Here is a 20,695-nt window from a genome sequence, read left to right on the forward strand (position 1 = left end):
AATCAATCAAGTCTTCATTGAATTTTAAGTTTAATGTCTTTACAATGTTGTTATTGATTTGGTATTTGGGTAATTGTATGAGGAACATCTGTGATGATGACCATCACTACTCATTTCAATCACTAGTGTTTTACATTCGCTAAAGGTGAATTTGTCTCTAACATTCAGTAAAAAAAAAAAACCCATTCAGTCAGTATCTACAGTGAATTTAGATGAACTTATGCAATCCAATTCAAAAACTGTATTTGACTTTTAGAAATAAAGAAGCTTCATTAGTACGAGTGTGGGATAGGGAAATTACACCGAGAGTTAAAAGATTAGCAGTCTAGGACAAGGCTTTGCCGAGTCCTAGACAGCAAATCTTGTTCCAGAGGTGGAATTTCCCTATCCCACACAAGTAAATAAAGGGTTATTTTTCTTACATTTTACCCACTGTTTAGTGCATAAATTCAGGAGGTTTGAGAAATTCAAAATGATCAAAATCCTCATTTGAACTTCAATGCAAAAAAACTTTGACAGCCAGAAAGAGCATACCCGAAAAAGGTTTACACACTGTTATGTGTAAACTAAAATACCCAAGGTTGCCCACCAGAAAGCTATATCAAATATTAAAATATTCAAGGAAACAATAGCAATTAGTTTAATGTACATCATAGCAAATATATGACGTCACAATCAATGACGCCGCAGCAGTGAGAGACGGAAAAATCTCACATGGCTGTTTCACATGGGTAAAGTTGATCTCACAGTGGTGATAATGTGAGAGAGAAAAATCTCACATGGGTAAAGTCGATCTCACACTGGTGATAATGTAATGTGAGAAATTCAATTTCTCACTCTCTCATACTTTCCTTTTAGGTACACTATAACACGAAACAGAATGGGGGAACGGAGACGATCCGTTTCTCATACAATGTGTTTACTTTGCAATGTCCCCATCACTGGCCTTAACCATTTAACTCTAACTTACTGTATACTATTATTGTAAGATTGTAAAATAAAAGATGTCTGCTTTGTAAGTAGGCACTTTTGGCGGGAAATTTAGTCTTTGCCTTCATTTACGTACTCTTTTCACAAATAGTTTTAACGTATACATAAGTGGTGGGATTACGGATATCAAAATAATTCACGGAATACCTTCCTTGCAACTATGGATTGAAAGGTGTAAATAACGAACAGTGATCAATCTCATATCAGCAATGTAAAATAGATAGTTGGGCAAACACAGCTACCCCTGGATATACCCACCGGTCACACACGGAATGGATATGAAATTCAATATATGAAAGGCTTTATTTTGTTCCCCTAAAAGGTGTTGTGTATGTCTTCATATCAAGTCACCAAACTATCTAAAGAAAGACACCATAATAGTAACAACTACTCGTATATTCTTAGAGTCATATGCATAAAAATTACAAGAATTTTACTCAGTCATATTGAAATTATTTAGTTTGAGATAGATAGTGTTCGCTGCCACATACATTTGTTAAAACAAAAAGCTAAATATGACGTCACAATGCACATCAACTGCGTTATATGATTAGGTGGATCAAATGTCTATAGTCGCAATGCAAGATGTTTAGATGTGTTGACAGCTGTCCGTACACGTCTGGATATCTTCAGAATGTGTTTATTCTACGTGCTTGTTATGGATGTATGAAAGTGTGCACTAGCTGTGCTCGCCACACCTGTAGCACCGTAAACAGATTAATGAACTTAGAGACTTCGACCAAAACTGTGAAATTTATCTATCATGGGCCAAATGTTAGGGTTCTGGGATGGGGTTTTGGATCATATAGTGAAATGCATCAAGAGTCGTATGCATAAAAATTCTAAGAATTTTCTTAAGTATATACTTAAACTTCTTAAGTATATACTTAGCTAAGTAAGATTCTTAAGTTCCGTTGCATAAAACCTCTAAGCAACATGCTAAGTTGTTTTTAGCTAAGTACATCGCAATATGCTTAAGTTTATCGTTGCTATGTCAAACGTCATTTCCGCTTTCACTTTACCGTAAACACAGATTGCATGAAGTTGAACATTTTCTTGATAAGTCTCTCTTGTATCGCTAATAAATGATGAAATACTATATTTTTTTGTGTTATGTAAGGTTAATAAAATAAATAGACCAAAAATCAAATGTCGTTTTATATGACGATATATCCGATTTTATCGTCTGCATCTGCATTGATCCTTGAAAATATGGCAGAAAGAGAAGGTGTTGAGAGTCAGTCATTACAGACAACTAAGAAAAGAAAACCGAATTGGATAGCAGATGAATGCTTGTTTTTAAGCAAGTGTGTAGAAGAACATAAAAGTATCCTTCGAGCTAAATTCGGAACGGGGGTTACGACATTAAAGAAACGGGAGATTTGGAGGAAAATCACAGATGCCATCAATGCCTCTTCCTACACCAAGCGAACGGTGGAGGAGGTTGAGAAGAAATGACACAATATACAGATGAAGGGGGAAAGCAGAGCTGGCAGACGCACGACGTAGTGTGAAACAAACGGGTAAACGAATATATATTAAATCTATATAGTATATATATAGTATGCATTTCAAATTTGCTTGAAAAACATACACGAACAAGACAGGCACTAAATCCAGTCCCCATAATGTGCTGATGATGAACTATATTTCTTTACTATCGCATTTATAAATAAATAGAGACCTAGGCACTCGAGGGTAGCCTAATTGTATGTTATCTTACCGTACCATCTAGTATGTATCCAAACAGGCCCAATATCATATGTTGTTTCTGTATTCAGCAATCAAATCCTCAACAACTTCGAATATCGCAGTCTGCACAAAGTTATACACAGTAAACAAAATGTCGAAATATGCATTGTCATTGACTGAAATGACGTAATATTATTCAAAGGTTATGTCCCTTTTTTGCCCCCCCCCCCCCTCTTCCGGTCATGAATAGATCCTTATATATCATGAAAAAGTAAGTGTGGAAAGTTAGCTTACATAGGTGACGTATAAGCCATTGCTATTTTGAGAAATTTTTAATTTAACTTAATGACAGAAAAATATGAATAATGTGAAACTTTGATCGATATGACCCTTCTAAATAAATATAATGTGCATGCACTTAAAAAGGAATTTTTCAAACAATTTTTCATCATCTAATTATTACCAGGGCGGATCGAGGAATTTTGAAGGGGGGGTACAATTAATTCTGGTTTTCAAAATTGGGGGTACATCTTAAAGATGCGTAATTTATACTTTTCTTTAGCAAAATCATGTGACGAAAGGGGGGGGGGTCTAACTCCCGAATCCCCTCTGGATCCGCCACTGATTACAAACTTCAGACAGTCTTTGATTCCTTGATGCATTTGAGTATGAATTATTTTCTTTTATTTCTAAAGAATAAATACTTGTATTAATTTCGAAATTACACATAATTGCCTAGTTTAACATTTTTTTTTATACTAGCAAGTATTCTTCTATCCCAACATTCGAACGCATCAATTACGTACCCTGGATATCTGCAACTATGTGGTCATTGGCATTTCCATTGTCATTGTAAGCATCTGCGTTGTCATCATCGTCAGGGAGGGGCAGATTGAACATTTTTGCGATGTTATGTAAAACTCCGCATGCTATGATGACATTGCTGGCACGTTGAGGATGCTGACGTATTTCTCCATGAAGAACATGGAACCGTCTTTTTAAGTGACCAATTGTTCTCTCAACAAGGGTGAGAGTGCACTTATGCGACCTTTTAAAAATGAAGATATACTTTGAGAAAAATAATTGGGGGGGGGGGGGGGTGTCAGAGGTGTGTGTTACATTCATATATAGATAGAGAAGAAAGAGAAATGTGTGTGAATGAAAATATGCAGTTCCAAAGTATATCCACATGAAGATGGATATTAGAATCCAGAATGCGTTAGTGTTTTGAATATACTTTTGAGCTGTATATTTTCTTTCTTTCTTTTTTTAATCTATTATTTTTGTACTCTATGTTAGTCCCTAAGCCATGTTTTTTCTGCCATGTTTTTTTCTAAAGTTTTAAAGATACACGCATGTCAACAACAAAAATTCGACTTGTATCTTTCGTAATAGTTAACATGAATGATATCTATGTTTGTTATGCAGAATGGGGAGAGCGAATTTAAACTGGGTCGAAATGCCTCGGTACCGTTTACCGAAAGCAGCAACCCCAACAATTTGGATGAACAGCAGCGTCCTCGTCATGATGGGTGTGCTGCTAGAGAATATGAGAATATTTCTCGTAATATAAGCGATAAGTGTTTATTTTTCAAAGTGCTCCGATATATATTAGGCCCTAATTTCCTTACCTGTTGTACCGTGACTGTGGACCAGCTTGTGGATTTAAAAAAGGTGTCAGCAGCCAGTCTTTCCCAGATAACCGCTATCACCGAGAAGATGGCATTTCACGGGCAATAAACGTCGTTGAAAGAGCTGAAATAGACCACTCTCCCTCAGTATTCTGGCATCGTGAGTCGCTCCCGGCCAGCTTGCCACGATGTCTAAAATCTTATAACTGGCATCACATACAATCTGTACATTTATACTGTGAAAGTTTTTCCGGTTGACATACTCCACTTCGTGTTCACTGGGAGCTATAATTCGCACATGAGTCCCATCAATCGCCCCAACCACGCCAGGGAAACCAGCAATGGCAAAAAAGTCAACCTGGTGCTTTCGAATAGTTCCTGGGTCCATTGGAAAGGAAACGAATCGCTTGACAATATTTGGTTGAACAAGAGCGGTAGTAACTCTTTGAATTATTCTTGAAACCGTTGACTGGTGAAGACCAAAGTTGTCACCACTACATAGCTGCATCTTACCTGTAGCATAGTATCTCAAGGCAACCATGACTTGCACAATTGCAGGTACACTGTGATTTCTGTTGGTCAAAGGCATAATGTCATTTTGAATTAAATCTGTTATAAATTCAATTCCTTCCTGATCAAATCTAAATCTGTGCTGCAGTTCTGCTGCTGTCATTGATTCTAAGGGATTAATTCGTGGTTTGAATGTTCTCTGTTTTCTGTCAGCCATTTTGTTCTTGCTAAGCAATATGCTTAAGAACTTAAGACAAGTAAAGACCATGCTTAACTTTAAGCATATACTAAGCATATACTTAAGAGTTAAGAAGTTTTATGCAATCTGCTAAGCAATATGCTAAGTAAAATCTCAACCTGCTAAGCAAGAAATTCATACTTAAGTATATGCTTAAGGACTTAAGAATGTTTATGCATACGGCCCCAAATCTTTAAGTCGTCTCCTTTATCCCTGAACGGATAGCAAAGAAATTTCGTGCATATTAATACATGTAGTCCCTACAAGATGTCGAAAATAGGAATAACTAATTATGTCTCCCTACTGAAACTCTAGAACCCAACTTTGTCATACACAGACTTTAGAAGCTCATACTTGACACTAGGGTTACAAATCACTAGATGGTGTGTAATGATCGTGAACCAAATTCATTTAACAAAGGTCAAGATCAGAACTATAGATATATTTGCGCAAGCCATACATGCACCTTGGCAATGCAGCTACATTAGAAGCTCTGATTCTACGCACAAGGACTCTGACGTTGATATCAAATCATTCAAAAGACTACCTTAATGGAATTCATCTAAAATACCCTATGGTAAAATTTCATAATTTAATAATCAAATATGAGAGTATCACATTTTCAAGTCCGCTTTGAAGATAAGACACTTTTGCATATTTAGGGTAAGCCTTACATTTGATTGGGCATGTTCCCATTGCGTTTTCTATTGCCTAATGATCCAAGTACAGGTAATGGAAAAATAACGCTGCTTAGAGTTAGAGTTCTCATTTTTGAATTAAACCCTTTTACTCGGCCCAACAATGTCACTTGGATTTACAATATTGCCTGTATATGACGCAAGTACTCGGTGAATTGTATTTGTTCAGATTAGTCCACTGATAATTAATCATTGATCTGTTTTTGTCCGTCGTCGTCATTTTCCTTCTCAAACACTATTGGGTCAATACTTACTATAAAATTGGCATATAACAATATTTAAGATTAGTGGTACACAGATTGTAAATTTCGTGTCCGCTGCACCCTTGAAAGCGCAGGAGTGTGGTCAAACAGAAAGTTCTATCATTGAAAGCCCTCATAATGAAAATATTCCTAATCAAGAATTTCAAACGGATATTTCACAAGAGCTAAAATCCCTGTCGAGGTAACTGTATGGCTGTATGAAAAGAGACTGGACACTGAAACATAGAATACAGAAGCTTTCAGCTAGAACCTCGATCAATGGTGATAACACACCTATTTCAAAGCAGTATATTTGTAAATGATGAAATTGTAGCGTGTTGATGTAACAGAGTTGAATGAGAAATGCATTTATTGACAAAAAAACAGGATGTTACTTCACTGCACTTTATCTTCACCATGAAAGATCATTAAACTGAGAATACAAAAGTATATGCACTTTAGTTTTTCGAAGCCATAGAGTGTTTTATCGAATATCAATTGTTGAAAGGATTTAGGGTATTTTCAGCAAATCTAGGTGAACACATCTCCAGAATTCAGTTACATTGAGTGTGCTACGTAATTGTAAAATTTTGTACATTACATGTTTTGTCCAATAAGAAATGATTTAATATGCATTTTAAAAAAAATTCTGTGTATAAACTAAATCGTTATAAATGTCTTTAACAGCGTTGGGATTGAGGTTTTACAATATAGGTCGTTCAGAGGTATATATTACTGTATCTACCAACTTCAAGAAATAATGGATGAGCGGGTATTTATACTAAATTTACAAATAATCCAACTGCTTGTATCTTAAATAACTGTAAATAATGGTGTCCGTAAGATATTTGCAAATGATGACACATTTCTCAGAAATATTCATCATGGACTTAATTGTTCCTACTTCTAAAAATCTGTAAGGATGATTTTAATGTCTTGATTTGTTTGTTTGAATATTGCTTTACGTCACTCTCGAGAATTTTTCACCCATATATGGAGACCTCACCACTGCCGATGAAGGGCTGCAAAATTTAGGCCTATGCTCGGCGCTAATGACCATTGAGCAGGGAGGGATCTTTATCGTGCCACACCTGCTGTGACATGGGACCTCGGTTTTTGCGGTCTCATCCGAAGGAGCGCCCCATTTAGTCGCCTCTTACGACAAGCAAGGGGTAATGAGGACCTATTCTAAACCGGATCCCCACGGGATGTTAACGTCTTGAATACTTTGTGAGTATCAAATCAACAACATCAAAACGTATGACTTTTGAACACTTTACACGACCATTCCTCATAACAAATTAAACACTAGACTTGCATCATAGACAGTTGCTTTTTCAACAAAAATGGAGAGCGGAAATATTCAAATCTGGTGATTAGTCATAAAAATCACTTTGTTAAATACCATTCTGATTCCACGCACAAGTATTCTGAAGTTGAAATGTATGCTGGAGTTCCTCATTGACAATATCTTCATAGTCTTTGGTGATCAGGTCATCCAACAGTCTGTTGGAATTCCTATGGGCATGAATTGTGTTCCTTTGTTACATGTAGCTGATCTGTTTTTATATTACTTATGGAACAAAATTGGGTCCGTAATCTTATGAAGTAGAACTTATTCATAAACTTGTACGTGAGAAGAAAAATATCTTGCTGTGACCTTCATTTTTACCAGTGACAGGTTGTATTTGTAAATTAGATCGTTATACCAGATGAATTGAACTTCAAGGAGTATACAATTGTCTGTGTTCAGGTTGTCAACCCAATTAACACTTTATAATGGCACAATACAGTGTGGTTGTTTTAACAATCTAATTCTTAATACAACCCGTCATTAGGTCAAATGCTGTATGATGTGATTCATACCAGGCCGTCCTTTACATACTAATTTTGACTACGGATTACGAACTTCGATTACCTGATCCAGATATAGGGCTGTAACCGGTCAACAGCTGGGGATGCTTACTCTCTCTAGGCACCTGATCCCACCTCTAGTGTGTACAGGGATCCCTGTTAGCCGTACTCTTAATTTTGTATATTTTACAGGATTTATGAGAATGATCACTTCGTTATCGTCACCCTTTTTTATTTTCCTTTCCGCAGATATAGAGCGGCTTCATGAATACATGTTTTGCTACAAGTACCTTTAAAATATACGCCACCGATACAAAAACTAGATCCTGTTTAGAAGATAACGTAACGTTTTGAAAAAGTTTTCGGTCAAAAACAACGGATGATTAAAGCCTCGAAGGTCCAATTTTGACCCATATGGGTTCTGTAGGAAACTACACGTACATGCAAGGCATTGTTTTCGGTATTTGATCGGGACTAAATTTCTCTAAAGGAAGCAGGGCTTTTCCAGATGTATTGAAAAGCAAATGAGGATCAACAATCCATCGACATCTGCAAGGATCGGTTAATGTTTGATTTTAACTTCGTGACCAAAATACCACCGTTTAGATTGCATAATTATTTAAATTGATACCTTTTAATGGATGACAACATAATCTATTTTCAACTAATAGTCATTCAAGGTCAGAATTTCATTTTTATTTTGACATGCTACATGTATTTCAGAATACAACGAAATTGCGATACAGATCGATAGCCGGAATTCCCGTGTCGTAAAAACAACTGGGCGGGCGGCAGATGACACAGGATACTCGTGTTATTGGCGGGTGGCAGACGACATTTACAATGTATGTTCCAACGTCCGAACCTTCTTGCATAAAATTTTGAAATGTTTCCATCGAATAGTGTTTTCTCAATGATAATCCTTTGCTAGTTCAAAATTTAGAATTCCTTATAGACATTTTTACTAATACATCACAAAGAAGCCTGTGTTGTATGGAAAGTTATTCGGAGCATAAAAGATGACATGTAACGTTTGCTTTGCAAAATAACTTACAATGATGAATATTAACAAAGCTAGGTTTGTAACAAGTTAAGATAACAAACGACCAATCTCATAAAGCCTATAAAGAATAAAAAAAAATCAAAAGAAGGGCAAACAGGGACCCCTGGACCTACCGGGGGTGGGATCAGGTGCCTAGGAGTAATCATCTCCGATTGACTGTTCACATCCACCGTGAGCTCTAATGTCTTGATCGGGTAAACGGAGTAATGCGTTGTAAAAATCAGTTTGTAAAGAAAAGTTGGAGAATTTTCACACCAACCGAACGCCAATGTTCTCCAATGTAAGTTCAGTAACTCCTTCGTTATATAGCTAAACAATATTTCTGTTGTGTTACGTTGGTAATTTATTGATTTTCTTGTCAAATTAGAAACTAAAGCATTATTAGCGCTGATAGGATTGCGTGAAACTTTACACTTAAGCAAATTTTCAAGGTTCACCCAATTACATCGATTTTAATGCTAAATTGTAACTACTATTTGCTGAAATAATATTATATTACAAGAATTAGTTGATACTTAATAGCTAAAATATCGAAACCGGCTACCAGAGCTTGGTCCGCGATCTTTATTTACAACTTCGGTTAAACACGCTAAGGTAGCAGGGTAATTTCGCACTAAAGGTCCATTCAAATTTCTTAAAAATAGAAATACACCATACTCGGAACGTTTCGGTATGCATCCTTTTAATGATCCAGGTATTGCATAATAATATTTCCTAGAATTTAGAAACATTCAATTACTAAAAGATATTGACTATATAATAAAGACTATATACGTCAAGGACTGCTCACCTAAATCGACATAGGTGCTTTCGTTCCCCCGAAACACGAATTCCGATACAATTCGTTGTTTCAATTTGATAAAAATGGACATAGAACCGGAATTATGACTTCATGAACATTGAAGTAAGAATGGCAAATGTTTCCGATGAGACCTTAAAATCCGAAGTTCCGTGTTGCGGTAGGTGTTGGCAAGATAACGAACCCTCACTGCTACGGCCCTGACTGCTAAGCATAGGTATGAATTTGTGGTACTTAAGATATTGTCACTTTCAATATGTTCTTCAAATGAATGGAAATATTTAAGCCATGTTATGTGAAACAGCATTGGACATGGTAATTGTTGTTTGTGTGTTTAAATATTTTAAATGCATTTTTGAATTAGTAGCATTTTTATAACTATTTGTAAAGTTTGGTTTATATGCATCGATGAATGGCTTACAACGAACAAGTGGGATTGTAAATTGTATCCAGACTGAATACTGCAACGCATTTCGCCGTTATAGTTAAGCCGCGTACTCCTTGAATTCCAAAGGAAAATATTTCCATAAGATGATCTTATAAATAGTACGAAAGTTACATATATTATAGACTTTGGTTTTCAAAACGTACTTTTCATATACTTGCAAAATGTGCATTTTTTGTAATATTTTCCATACATATGTAAAATTGTTTTCCTTTTATGTGGTGACATCGGTTGTTCTAAGTATACATTAATGGATTAAAAGCAAGTAAGTTTTGATTTCCTTGTGACAGTTTTGTGTATTGCTATTAAATGTTTGAAAACAAGTTGTCTATTGCGTAAATCCAGGCACATCTGAGTCGAAACGTCGGTCGAAGCTTAAACCGTCACCGACTCCGGCATTTACACGTTTTCCAGAATAAAAACATGAATGCTTGCGAAGAGAAGTCGATGAAGGCTATGCCTTTCGACTTCTCTAAAGAGAATATATATTTATCCTAATTAAAATGTTGCTTAATTGGCTCTACTCTTGTTTACTTATTTAATGGCAAGGTTCCGGCGTATCTAACTTTTATCACTACAGCTGATTTTCACACAAATAAATCGATGGAAATAGATAACTATAATGGGTTGGTAGTAATTTATTTGTTTTATATTTCGTGTCTCTCAGCACTCCCAGTTTACCGTTTTCGATGTAACAGGTAAATTTTCGTTTAATAAGGGTGATGAGATTATACATTATACACAAAACAAACAATTAAAAAGCACTGATTTTATACCTTTGTGTTATATTTAAAAACTCGGGGAAGAGACCGGAAGTATTTTTTCCGCGGTGTGGGCTGTACGTGCTCACACTCAGACATAAATCGTCTCTATCCCTTAATGGTGTCGTTAATTTACTAAACGTGCAGATATCACGTTTTTGGAATTGATCGTGCTCCAAATTATATCGGCAGAGTTAGCTACCTCGTCAACAAATGAAGAATAGATGTTTATCACCGGCTGTATTTAACTGTAATAAATCTATTCTTATTTCAGTGGATATTTGCAACGAGGTGACTACTTTTCAAGGTTGTGTTGTGTTACAGGGAACCTACCCGTCATCTTAAAGGGTTCCGATAGTTCAGAATTACTGATGTATAAAGCGTATTCATTTTATACTCCGCAGTACATGTACCTTTATATAGACGTGAACTATAGGGAAAAGATGGAAGGTGTGTAACATATGGGGTAAACCGTTGATGATATTCTATTCAAATGTGGTTACACATGAAGATATTCAAATAATGGTATTATTAATTGCCAGCCGTTTCCCATTTTAACAAACTGCCTTTACTTGAAGTAGTTGACTGACACACTCGCATACAAAAGAACTAGTGTGCATCTCTGTATCCGAGGTATGCTTGTCTGTTTCTCAGTAACTTACACGTACTAACATACATGTACTGTACGGCATGTATCCGAGGTATGCTTGTTTGTATCTCAAAATCTCACACGTACTAACATACTGTAGGGGCACCAACGATGTCTCTCAACTTATGTCTATCGATAGCCACAGTTTTGAAGTTTGCCCAAGGTTTTGTGATCTTCCTAAATTTCTGTCTCGATGCTGTCAGGTCATCTCGGGCCGTCCTCTCTTTTAATTCTTTTTGGTTTCCAGAACAGACTGGAGTTGGTCTGGAGTCCACAAAATGGCTGTCTTGTTGTTAGAGACCCACCGAAGGTCACAATCTTTCTATACCCAGCGTCGTTTGATATTACGGCCAGATGATATAAACAATTTTTTCTTCCTTTAGCACTGAATAGTTCCCATGGTAAAAAAAATAGTTTTGTTGGTTTTGGTTTTCTCATTTATAGTTGTTTGGAACTCTTCTGTGTTTTAAGAGCAGGAAAGGGGTTCAGTAAACAATGTAAACAATTATGGTGTCAGAATCATTCAGGAGGAAAAAATCAGGAAAAATTATTAGTAAAAAACGTCATAAAAGGTTACAGACTGCTAAGAAAGGTTATGCATTATCCCTTGGACGTAAGATAGTGAATGTTGATGCCAATAACAACGTGGTGATCGAGAAGTTAGAGGAATCAAGAAAAAAGTGTTCGTCTTGTGATAATTCACAAGAATGCCTAGGAAATGAAGACACGTATCCATCTGATGCATCAGAGAGTGAGGAATCGGAAGAAGAGCATGAGGAGATGATTTGCTTGAGAAGTGGGAGACGAGTTGTGGAACTTGGAATTCTAGTGGACAATTTGGAAAAAGGTTGTGCTGCGTGTGGTAGACCACTAGATTTAACAAAGCATAAGACATTGTGAGGACGAAAAACGGTATGGACTTGAATCATTGCTATATATAAGATGTCAACAGGAAGCAGGAAGTCATCTTTCTCCTGTTTCTACTGGGAAACGTCATAATGCAGAAACTAACGTAAAATGGCACATCAAAGAGATCCTGCATTAGGCATTTCTTTATTTTTTTCAGAGATGAATAGCAAAGGAAAACCAAGAGTGACCAAAAAAAAAAAAAAAACAGTAAAATCATAAATGCCATTGTAAATTATTTTCAGAAGTAAAATTTTACTCTTATATTATGGGAGATAACTCTTCTTTGTCTTGAGAAAATTAGCCAATGTGATTTTTAGAATTTTGCTTCTACTCAGAAAATTCACCCCGTATGGTATGTGATTTTTAAGTTTATATTACACTTTAAACATTAAGTCAACATATTATGAAGTTTATTATGCCCCCCTTTGAAAAAGAGGGGGCATGTTGTTTTGCACCTGTCGGTCGGTCGGTCTGTCGGTCGGTCTGTAGACCATGTGTTGTCCGCTCAATATCTTGAGAACCATTCACTTGATGATAATGATATTTCATATGTGGGTTAGTTATGAGTAGAAGAGGATCCCTATTGTTTTTCAGGTCAAAAGGTCAGAGGTCAAGGGTCAATCTACTCTGGACATAGGAATATAATGTCCGCTCAATATCTTGAGAACCCTTTGCTTGAAAGACATCAAACTTGGCACACTGGTACATCACAAGGAGTAGATGACCTCTTATGATCTTGAGGTCATATGGTCAAAGGTCAAGGGTCAAACTTGGCATAGGAATATACTGACCATTCAATGTCTAGAGAACCCTTTGCTTGACAGACATCAAACTTGGTACGCCAGTACATCTTCAGAAGAAGATGACCCCCATTGATTTTGAGGTCACATGGTCAAGGGTCAAACTGGACATAGGAATATACTGTCCGTTAAATATCTTGAGAACCCTTTGCTTGACAGACATCAAACTTGATACACTAGTACATCTTCAAGAGAAGATGTCCCCTATTGATTTTGAGGTCAGATGGTCAAAGGTCAAGGGTCAAACTGGACATAGGAATATACTGTCCGTTAAATATCTCGAGAACCCTTTGCTTGACAGACATCAAACTTGATACACTGGTACATCTTCAAGAGAAGATGACCCCTATTGATTTTGAGGTCACATGGTCAAAGGTCAAGGGTCAAACTTGACATGGGAATATACTGTCTGCTCAGTATCTTGAAAACCCTTTTCTTGACAGACATCAAACTTGGTACACTGATACGACTTCAGGAGAAGACGACCACTATTGATTTTGAGGTCACATGGTCAAAGGTCAAGGGTCACACTAGACAGGAATATACTGTCCGTTCAATATTTTGAGAACCCTTCGCTTGACAGACATCAAACTTGGTACACTGGTACATCTTCAGGAGAAAATGACCCCTATTTATTTTGAGGTCACATGTTTAAAGGTCAAGGGTCAAACTGGACATAGGAATATACTGTCCGTTCAATATCTTGAGAACCCTTTGCTTGACAGACATCAAATGTGGTACACTGGTACGTCTTCAGGAGAAGACGACCCCTATTGATTTTCAGATCACATGGTCAAGGGTCGAACTGGACATAGGAATATACTGTCCGTTCAATATCTTGAGAACCCTTTGCTTGACAGACATCAAACTTGGTACACTGGTACATCTTCATGAGTTGATGACCCCTATTGATTTTTAGATCACATGGTCAATCCACTCTTGACATAGGAAGATATTGTCTGCTCAATATTTTGAATTGATGATACTACTCTCAATTAAATGATGTGTGTGTGTATAACCCTTTTCAATTTTGCACCATGGGGGGCATATGTGTTTTACAAACATCTCTTGTTTTAATTTGTAAACCTTTACTGAGGGTGCAATGTCCATATATGTAATTTTATTGAAGCAGCAATTGATATTTTCCAAGTGTAAAATTTGTAATGCATTAATATTTTACATCGTATGTTGTAAATCTAATATCAGTACACTCTGTTCTCCCTGACAACCATTTTGTGAGGTATAGAAAAGGTAAACAAATGAAGAATAAACTAATTTACCATGATAACTATTGTTTTGTACTTTTTTGGAAATAAGGAAAATATTTCACTCTCCAAGTCAAAGGGGAAAAAAATTCAAGGAATTATCCACTTTTATAAAAGAATGACATCATATAAAGTCTCTTCGAAAGAAAAATTTTGTTTGTATCATCTGCCCTTAATGAGTTCAGTGTTGTTTGGTAGTAATGGATTCAGTGTTGTTTGTAGTATTGGGTACAGTGTTGTTTGTAATAATGGGTTCAGTGTTTTTGGTAGTAATGGGCTCAGTGTTGTTTGTAGTATTGGGTACAGTGTTGTTTGTATTAATGGGTTCAGTGTTGTTTGTAGTAATGGGTTCAGTGTTGTTTGGTAGTAATGAGTTCAGTGTTGTTTGTAGTAATGGGTTCAGTGTTGTTTGTAGTATTGGGTACAGTGTTGTTTGTATTAATGGGTACAGTGTTGTTTGTAGTAATGGGTTCAGTGTTGTTTGTAGTATTGGGTACAGTGTTGTTTGTATTAATGGGTACAGTGTTGTTTGTAGTAATGGGTTCAGTGTTGTTTGGTAGTAATGGGTTCAGTGTTGTTTGGTAGTAATGGGCTCAGTGTTGTTTGTAGTATTGGGTACAGTGTTGTTTGTAGTAATGGGTTCAGTGTTGTTTGGTAGTAATGGGTTCAGTGTCGTTTGGTATTAAGGGGTTCAGTGTTGTTTGGTATTAATGGGTTCAGTCTTGTTTGTAGTAATGAGTTCAGTGTTGTGTGTAATGGTTCAGATTTGTTTGTTAGTAATGGGTTCAGTGTTGTTTGTAGTATTGGGTTCAGTGTTGTTTGTAGTATTGGGTACAGTGTTGTTTGTAGTATTGGGTACAGTGTTGTTTGTAGTAATGGGTTTAGTGTTGTTTGGTAGTAATGGGTTCAGTGTTGTTTGGTAGTAATGGGTTCAGTGTTGTTTGTAGTAATGAGTTCAGTGTTGTTTGTAGTAATGGGTTTAGTGTTGTTTGTAGTATTGGGTACAGTGTTGTTTGTTAGTAATGGGTTCAGTGTTGTTTGTAATGGTTCAGTGTCGTTTGTTAGTAATGGGTTCAGTGTTGTTTGTAGTAATGGGTTTAGTGTTGTTTGGTAGTATTGGGTACAGTGTTGTTTGTAGTAATGGGTTTAGTGTCGTTTGTAGTATTGGGTATAGTGTTGTTTGTAGTAATGGATTCAGTGTTGTTTGTAGTATTGGGTTCAGTGTTGTTTGTAGTATTGGGTTTAGTGTTGTTTGGTAGTAATGGGTTCAGTGTTGTTTGGTAGTAATGGGTTCAGTGTTGTTTGTAGTAATGAGTTCAGTGTTGTTTGTAGTAATGGGTTTAGTGTTGTTTGTAGTATTGGGTACAGTGTTGTTTGTTAGTAATGGGTTCAGTGTTGTTTGTAATGGTTCAGTGTTGTTTGTTAGTAATGGGTTCAGTGTTGTTTGTAGTATTGGGTTTAGTGTTGTTTGTATATTGGGTACAGTGTTGTTTGTAGTAATGGGTTTAGTGTTGTTTGTAGTATTGGGTTCAGTGTTGTTTGTATATTGGGTACAGTGTTGTTTGTAGTATTGGGTTCAGTGTTGTTTGTATATTGGGTACAGTGTTGTTTGTATATTGGGTACAGTGTTGTTTGTAGTATTGGGTTCAGTGTTGTTTGTATATTGGGTACAGTGTTGTTTGTAGTAATGGGTTCAGTGTTGTTTGTAGTAATGGGTTTAGTGTTGTTTGTAGTATTGGGTACAGTGTTGTTTGTAGTATTGGGTTCAGTGTTGTTTGTATATTGGGTACAGTGTTGTTTGTAGTAATGAGTTCAGTGTTGTTTGTATATTGGGTACAGTGTTGTTTGTAGTATTGGGTTCAGTGTTGTTTGTATATTGGGTACAGTGTTGTTTGTAGTATTGGGTTCAGTGTTGTTTGTATATTGGGTACAGTGTTGTTTGTAGTAATGAGTTCAGTGTTGTTTGTAGTATTGGGTACAGTGTTGTTTGTAGTATTGGGTACAGTGTTGTTTGTATATTGGGTACAGTGTTGTTTGTAGTATTGGGTTCAGTGTTGTTTGTAGTATTGGGTACAGTGTTGTTTGTAGTATTGGGTTCAGTGTTGTTTGTATATTGGGTACAGTGTTGTTTGTAGTAATGGGTTCAGTGTTGTTTGGTAGTAATGGGTTCAGTGTTGTTTGTAGTATTGGGTACAGTGTTGTTTGTAGTATTGGGTTCAGTGTTGTTTGTATATTGGGTACAGTGTTGTTTGGTAGTATTGGGTACAGTGTTGTTTGTAGTAATGGGTTTAGTGTTGTTTGTAGTAATGGGTTTAGTGTTGTTTGGTAGTATTGGGTACAGTTTTGTTTGCTAGTAATGGGTTCAGTGTTGTTTGGTAGTAATGGGTTCAGTGTTGTTTGGTAGTAATGGATACAGTTGTCGTGTTGTTGCCACCTGTTGAGAAATTCCTAATTAAGTATCTCAGTTCCGATAATTTGTATAAGATTGACAGTTTTAGTCTCAATACTGTGTAAGGTATCTAATTTCATCACGTGCATTCCTTTATCCAGTGGATACCACACATAAATTCTAATTATTACACTATATGTTTTCCTACGCCGCGTGTGACGTCACAAATGTAGATAAATCTTATACAATTTGTTTAGAACATGTCAGAGAGCGAAATTCCCAACAATACTGTCGTAAAGATCAACTAAAGTATATCATGAAAAGAATGACAGTTGCAGCAGGACTTAGTTCTTGGAAACATAAGATTAACAAATCATAGTGCTCTCAAACTATTAGTTAAAAAAGTAAGTAAAAATATTGAAACATACCTGCCAACCAAATTATGCAAAAATATCCAATCAACAACTACAGCAGTTTAAATGAAATCCACACAGAAATATTCCGACAATTTTTTTTTTAAAATTCAACAGCTTTACAACAATGCGGATCCACCACTCATTTTCAATTCACTAAAAATAATGTAACCTTTCGAAACACATTAAATAACAGTGTAGCCACAAACACAACAATAAATGTGATACTTTGCGAATGGTAACATTTTGGATGGACAAATAATTGTAAACATCCAAACCGATTCAAATTCGTCATCCAAAATGTTGATATTGTAAATGTTTTACTCTAATTCGTTTAACTTCTTTGAACAATAAAAAGAAATCTTCTTAATCATGATTTGTTTGTGCATTTTTTCTTTAAACGTAACAGAATGTTACGCGGCTACGGTGATTTAATGTAAATATGAAAACAAACGGGGGAGGGGGATAACATGTGATAAAAAGAAGCTCCCATGGTTCGAGGATAGAAAAACACAACTCGTTGGATATAAATCATACCAAACCACAAACCATGGGATATCCTATATATTTACTTACTATTCACCCAGTTTAATACTCGTGTACTTTTATAATAGTTCTAGTAATGTACTAAGTATATCAGACCATTTAAAGATTTTCCTGATTGCTTTCATTTTCTAATAGCCTGTATGTTTGAACAAAGAGAAACATATTTAGATATCCCAAATATAAAGTCATTAATACATACTTCACTTCTGGTATGAGCATGAACAAGTCCACGTCATGCTATACAACATTTTTGTCGACTCTATGACGCCGTTAATGTTGAAGTATAAAAAGTTCAATTGCTTCCTCGTTATATCATATGATGGGAATCAATGTGGAATGCAACGTGATCTTATTGATGCAATCTGTCCAAGATGCGACTTTATGTTAATTAATCAGGTTCAAATTGATTCGGGGACAGCATGCGGATGATTAGCGAAGGCTAGAGAAAATCATTTCTAGAATCCGCATCACAGATGACCGTATTTAAACCGGATTTATCCAAGCCGACCAATCAATGATCACCTTTCATGAAATCAATGTTTATAATACTACAACATCAGAAACGAAAACGTTATACTCTGTGCGATTGATAGTAACACAGCCGGACTCTTTTAAGCATGAAGTGGAAAATGTAGCAAACTTTATTACTAAAATATCGATGTAGTTGATGCAAGTCGTAAGGGGGAAAACACGATGCTTTTCATTTTTGTCGTCGTTCACGAATTTACAGTTTAATATACGGACCTAGATATCAACGAAAAAAACCGAACAGCAATAGATTTGTCTGGGATCATTAATTAATGGAAGTGAAAGAGTGTTTGAAAAGACAGAGAAATCATTAGTCGTTAGACTTATAGATAGAGATACCAACGGTCGTTAGATTGAGGGATTTTTGTTTCTATAGGCAGATAGATCATTCATCGTTGGTTTGAACGATTTGTGAGACCTTATCCGGAGCGATGTCTTCTCCAGAGTTTTCCGCGGACGAAATACTGGAGGAGTGGAACGATTCTTTAACCACTCGTCTAATTCCAAACGACGTGATCTTAGGACTCTACTTTGTGATCGGCGTTGTTGGTAACGCTATCGTCCTTTGTGTCTACAGTTTGAGATTCAGAGGTCAGCATGGAGAACGGTATTTCGTTCCATTTCTTGCTCTGGCTGACCTCCTTGCCTGTATTACGTGTGTCATTTTTACTTTCTATTTAAACTTACACCAGGCGGATTTCTCAAACGAGACTTTCTGCAAGGTTATGTGGCCCCTTGCTACTGGGACTACGTTAATGTCGGTATTTCTTCTGTTAGTGATCACGATTGAGAGGTATTTTAAAGTCTGTCGACCATTTCATGACTTCAAACACAAGCGATTACTTCTGTCCATCATTGTCGTGATGTCGGTTGCCTTAGCAGCGCCAAGTCCCTTCTTTTTTGGTAAAAGAGCTACATTTATTCCTGAAAGGAATTTAACCCGATATAGATGTACCGTTATCAGGGACATCAACAGTCCAGGGCCCAACATTTATGGGTTTGTCTTGGCTATATTCAGTATCCTCACCCCTGTAACTATAGCAGCCGTATACCTTAGGATTGGCTGGAAACTTAAGGGTCAACTCAAATTCAGACAACAGTTCATTTCCGCTAGAAGCACACCGCAACTGTCAAAACGAGCGTTTGCCAAGAGTACAGATTCCTGTGACGTACTGTGTTTAGAACAGCAACATCCGGGTACTCACGTCAAACGTATTAAGCGGGAGATAATCTACAACCAGGAACGCTCGAATTCAACAGAATGTTCTGATAACGACGAGAGGCAGATAACAAACAAAGAGCAAAGTCGTGAAAAACAAAACGAAGAAGTCCTAAAGTTATCTAATAAGAAAATTTCATCAAGTAATGAAATTAATGAGGCGTCTACAGAGAAAGAATATGTCACGACAGGATGTGCTGAAAAAGGATTTCGTGACGAAGCCCACAATTTTCCAATAGATCCGGAATTCATTTTTAAAACCGGAGAAGTACGTCTTTCGAAATTAAAACAAGACACTCCATCTCATTCAATGGATGACCGACTTCATAAATCGGGCAGTCGAGTACACAAACTGTCAACTACATTACCAGATTCATTTTCAAACCCACATCACGTTCAGGAAAACTGCCTGGATTTGTGTGCATGTAAAAATATGGAAAGGGTATGTAAACCGGACAGTTCAAACTTATTAGGAAACTGTCGAAAGAATCACTGCAGTGATGTATGCAATTCACGAAAGTCAGATAATACTCACACCGTCTGCTACTGTAACCCTTGTTTCAACGCCAGTGACAAACGGGGTAGATATCTTCCCGAACACTCTGTACGTAGACACGTAACCTCGCATAACGGGCACCTTTATCCGTCTCTCGGCATGCATCGCTTCACCGTCATGTTCATGCTCATCATAGGAATCTGCTGCATTTGTTACCTCCCAAAAATAACGCTCTTAATCTTGGAGTCTGTGATGACGTCATTCTGGGCGTCCATTCCTGACCAGTATCTCGGATTTGTTCTCTTTCTGTACAGATTTTATATTTTTAATAACGTTTGTAATCCTGTCATTTACTGTTTGTTTGATCACCGATTCAGAAGGGAAATTAAATTCTTATGTTGTAGAAAAAGAGCAGTGTATTAACGACAATTTAGCACACAAAACGATTACGTGCAATTGGCAGTGGACATTGCCAGCAGACTTTTACATCTCGACATTCAACCATCCTTTTCTTTTATAGGTATTCATGGTGAATCCCATTAAATATTCTTTCATGTG

At 36.6% G+C, this 20,695-nt stretch overlaps 2 protein-coding genes across 2 annotated transcripts; one reads left to right on the forward strand and one right to left on the reverse strand.

Annotated features, from left to right (window-relative positions):
- Positions 1 to 4,359: 4,359 nt before the first annotated feature.
- LOC130046363 (putative nuclease HARBI1) lies at positions 4,360 to 5,040 on the reverse strand. Its single transcript, XM_056141932.1, has one exon. The coding sequence runs from the start codon at positions 5,038 to 5,040 to the stop codon at positions 4,360 to 4,362; it is 681 nt and encodes a 226-aa protein (XP_055997907.1).
- A 13,171-nt stretch (positions 5,041 to 18,211) lies between these two features.
- LOC125646353 (5-hydroxytryptamine receptor-like) lies at positions 18,212 to 20,695 on the forward strand. The gene has a single exon (XM_048872597.2). It carries the CDS (start codon positions 18,854 to 18,856, stop codon positions 20,558 to 20,560), a length of 1,707 nt encoding a protein of 568 aa, XP_048728554.1. The 5' UTR covers positions 18,212 to 18,853; the 3' UTR covers positions 20,561 to 20,695.

The sequence above is a fragment of the Ostrea edulis genome, chromosome 6, assembly GCF_947568905.1.
Source record: "Ostrea edulis chromosome 6, xbOstEdul1.1, whole genome shotgun sequence".
Taxonomy (NCBI): Eukaryota; Metazoa; Mollusca; class Bivalvia; order Ostreida; family Ostreidae; genus Ostrea; species Ostrea edulis.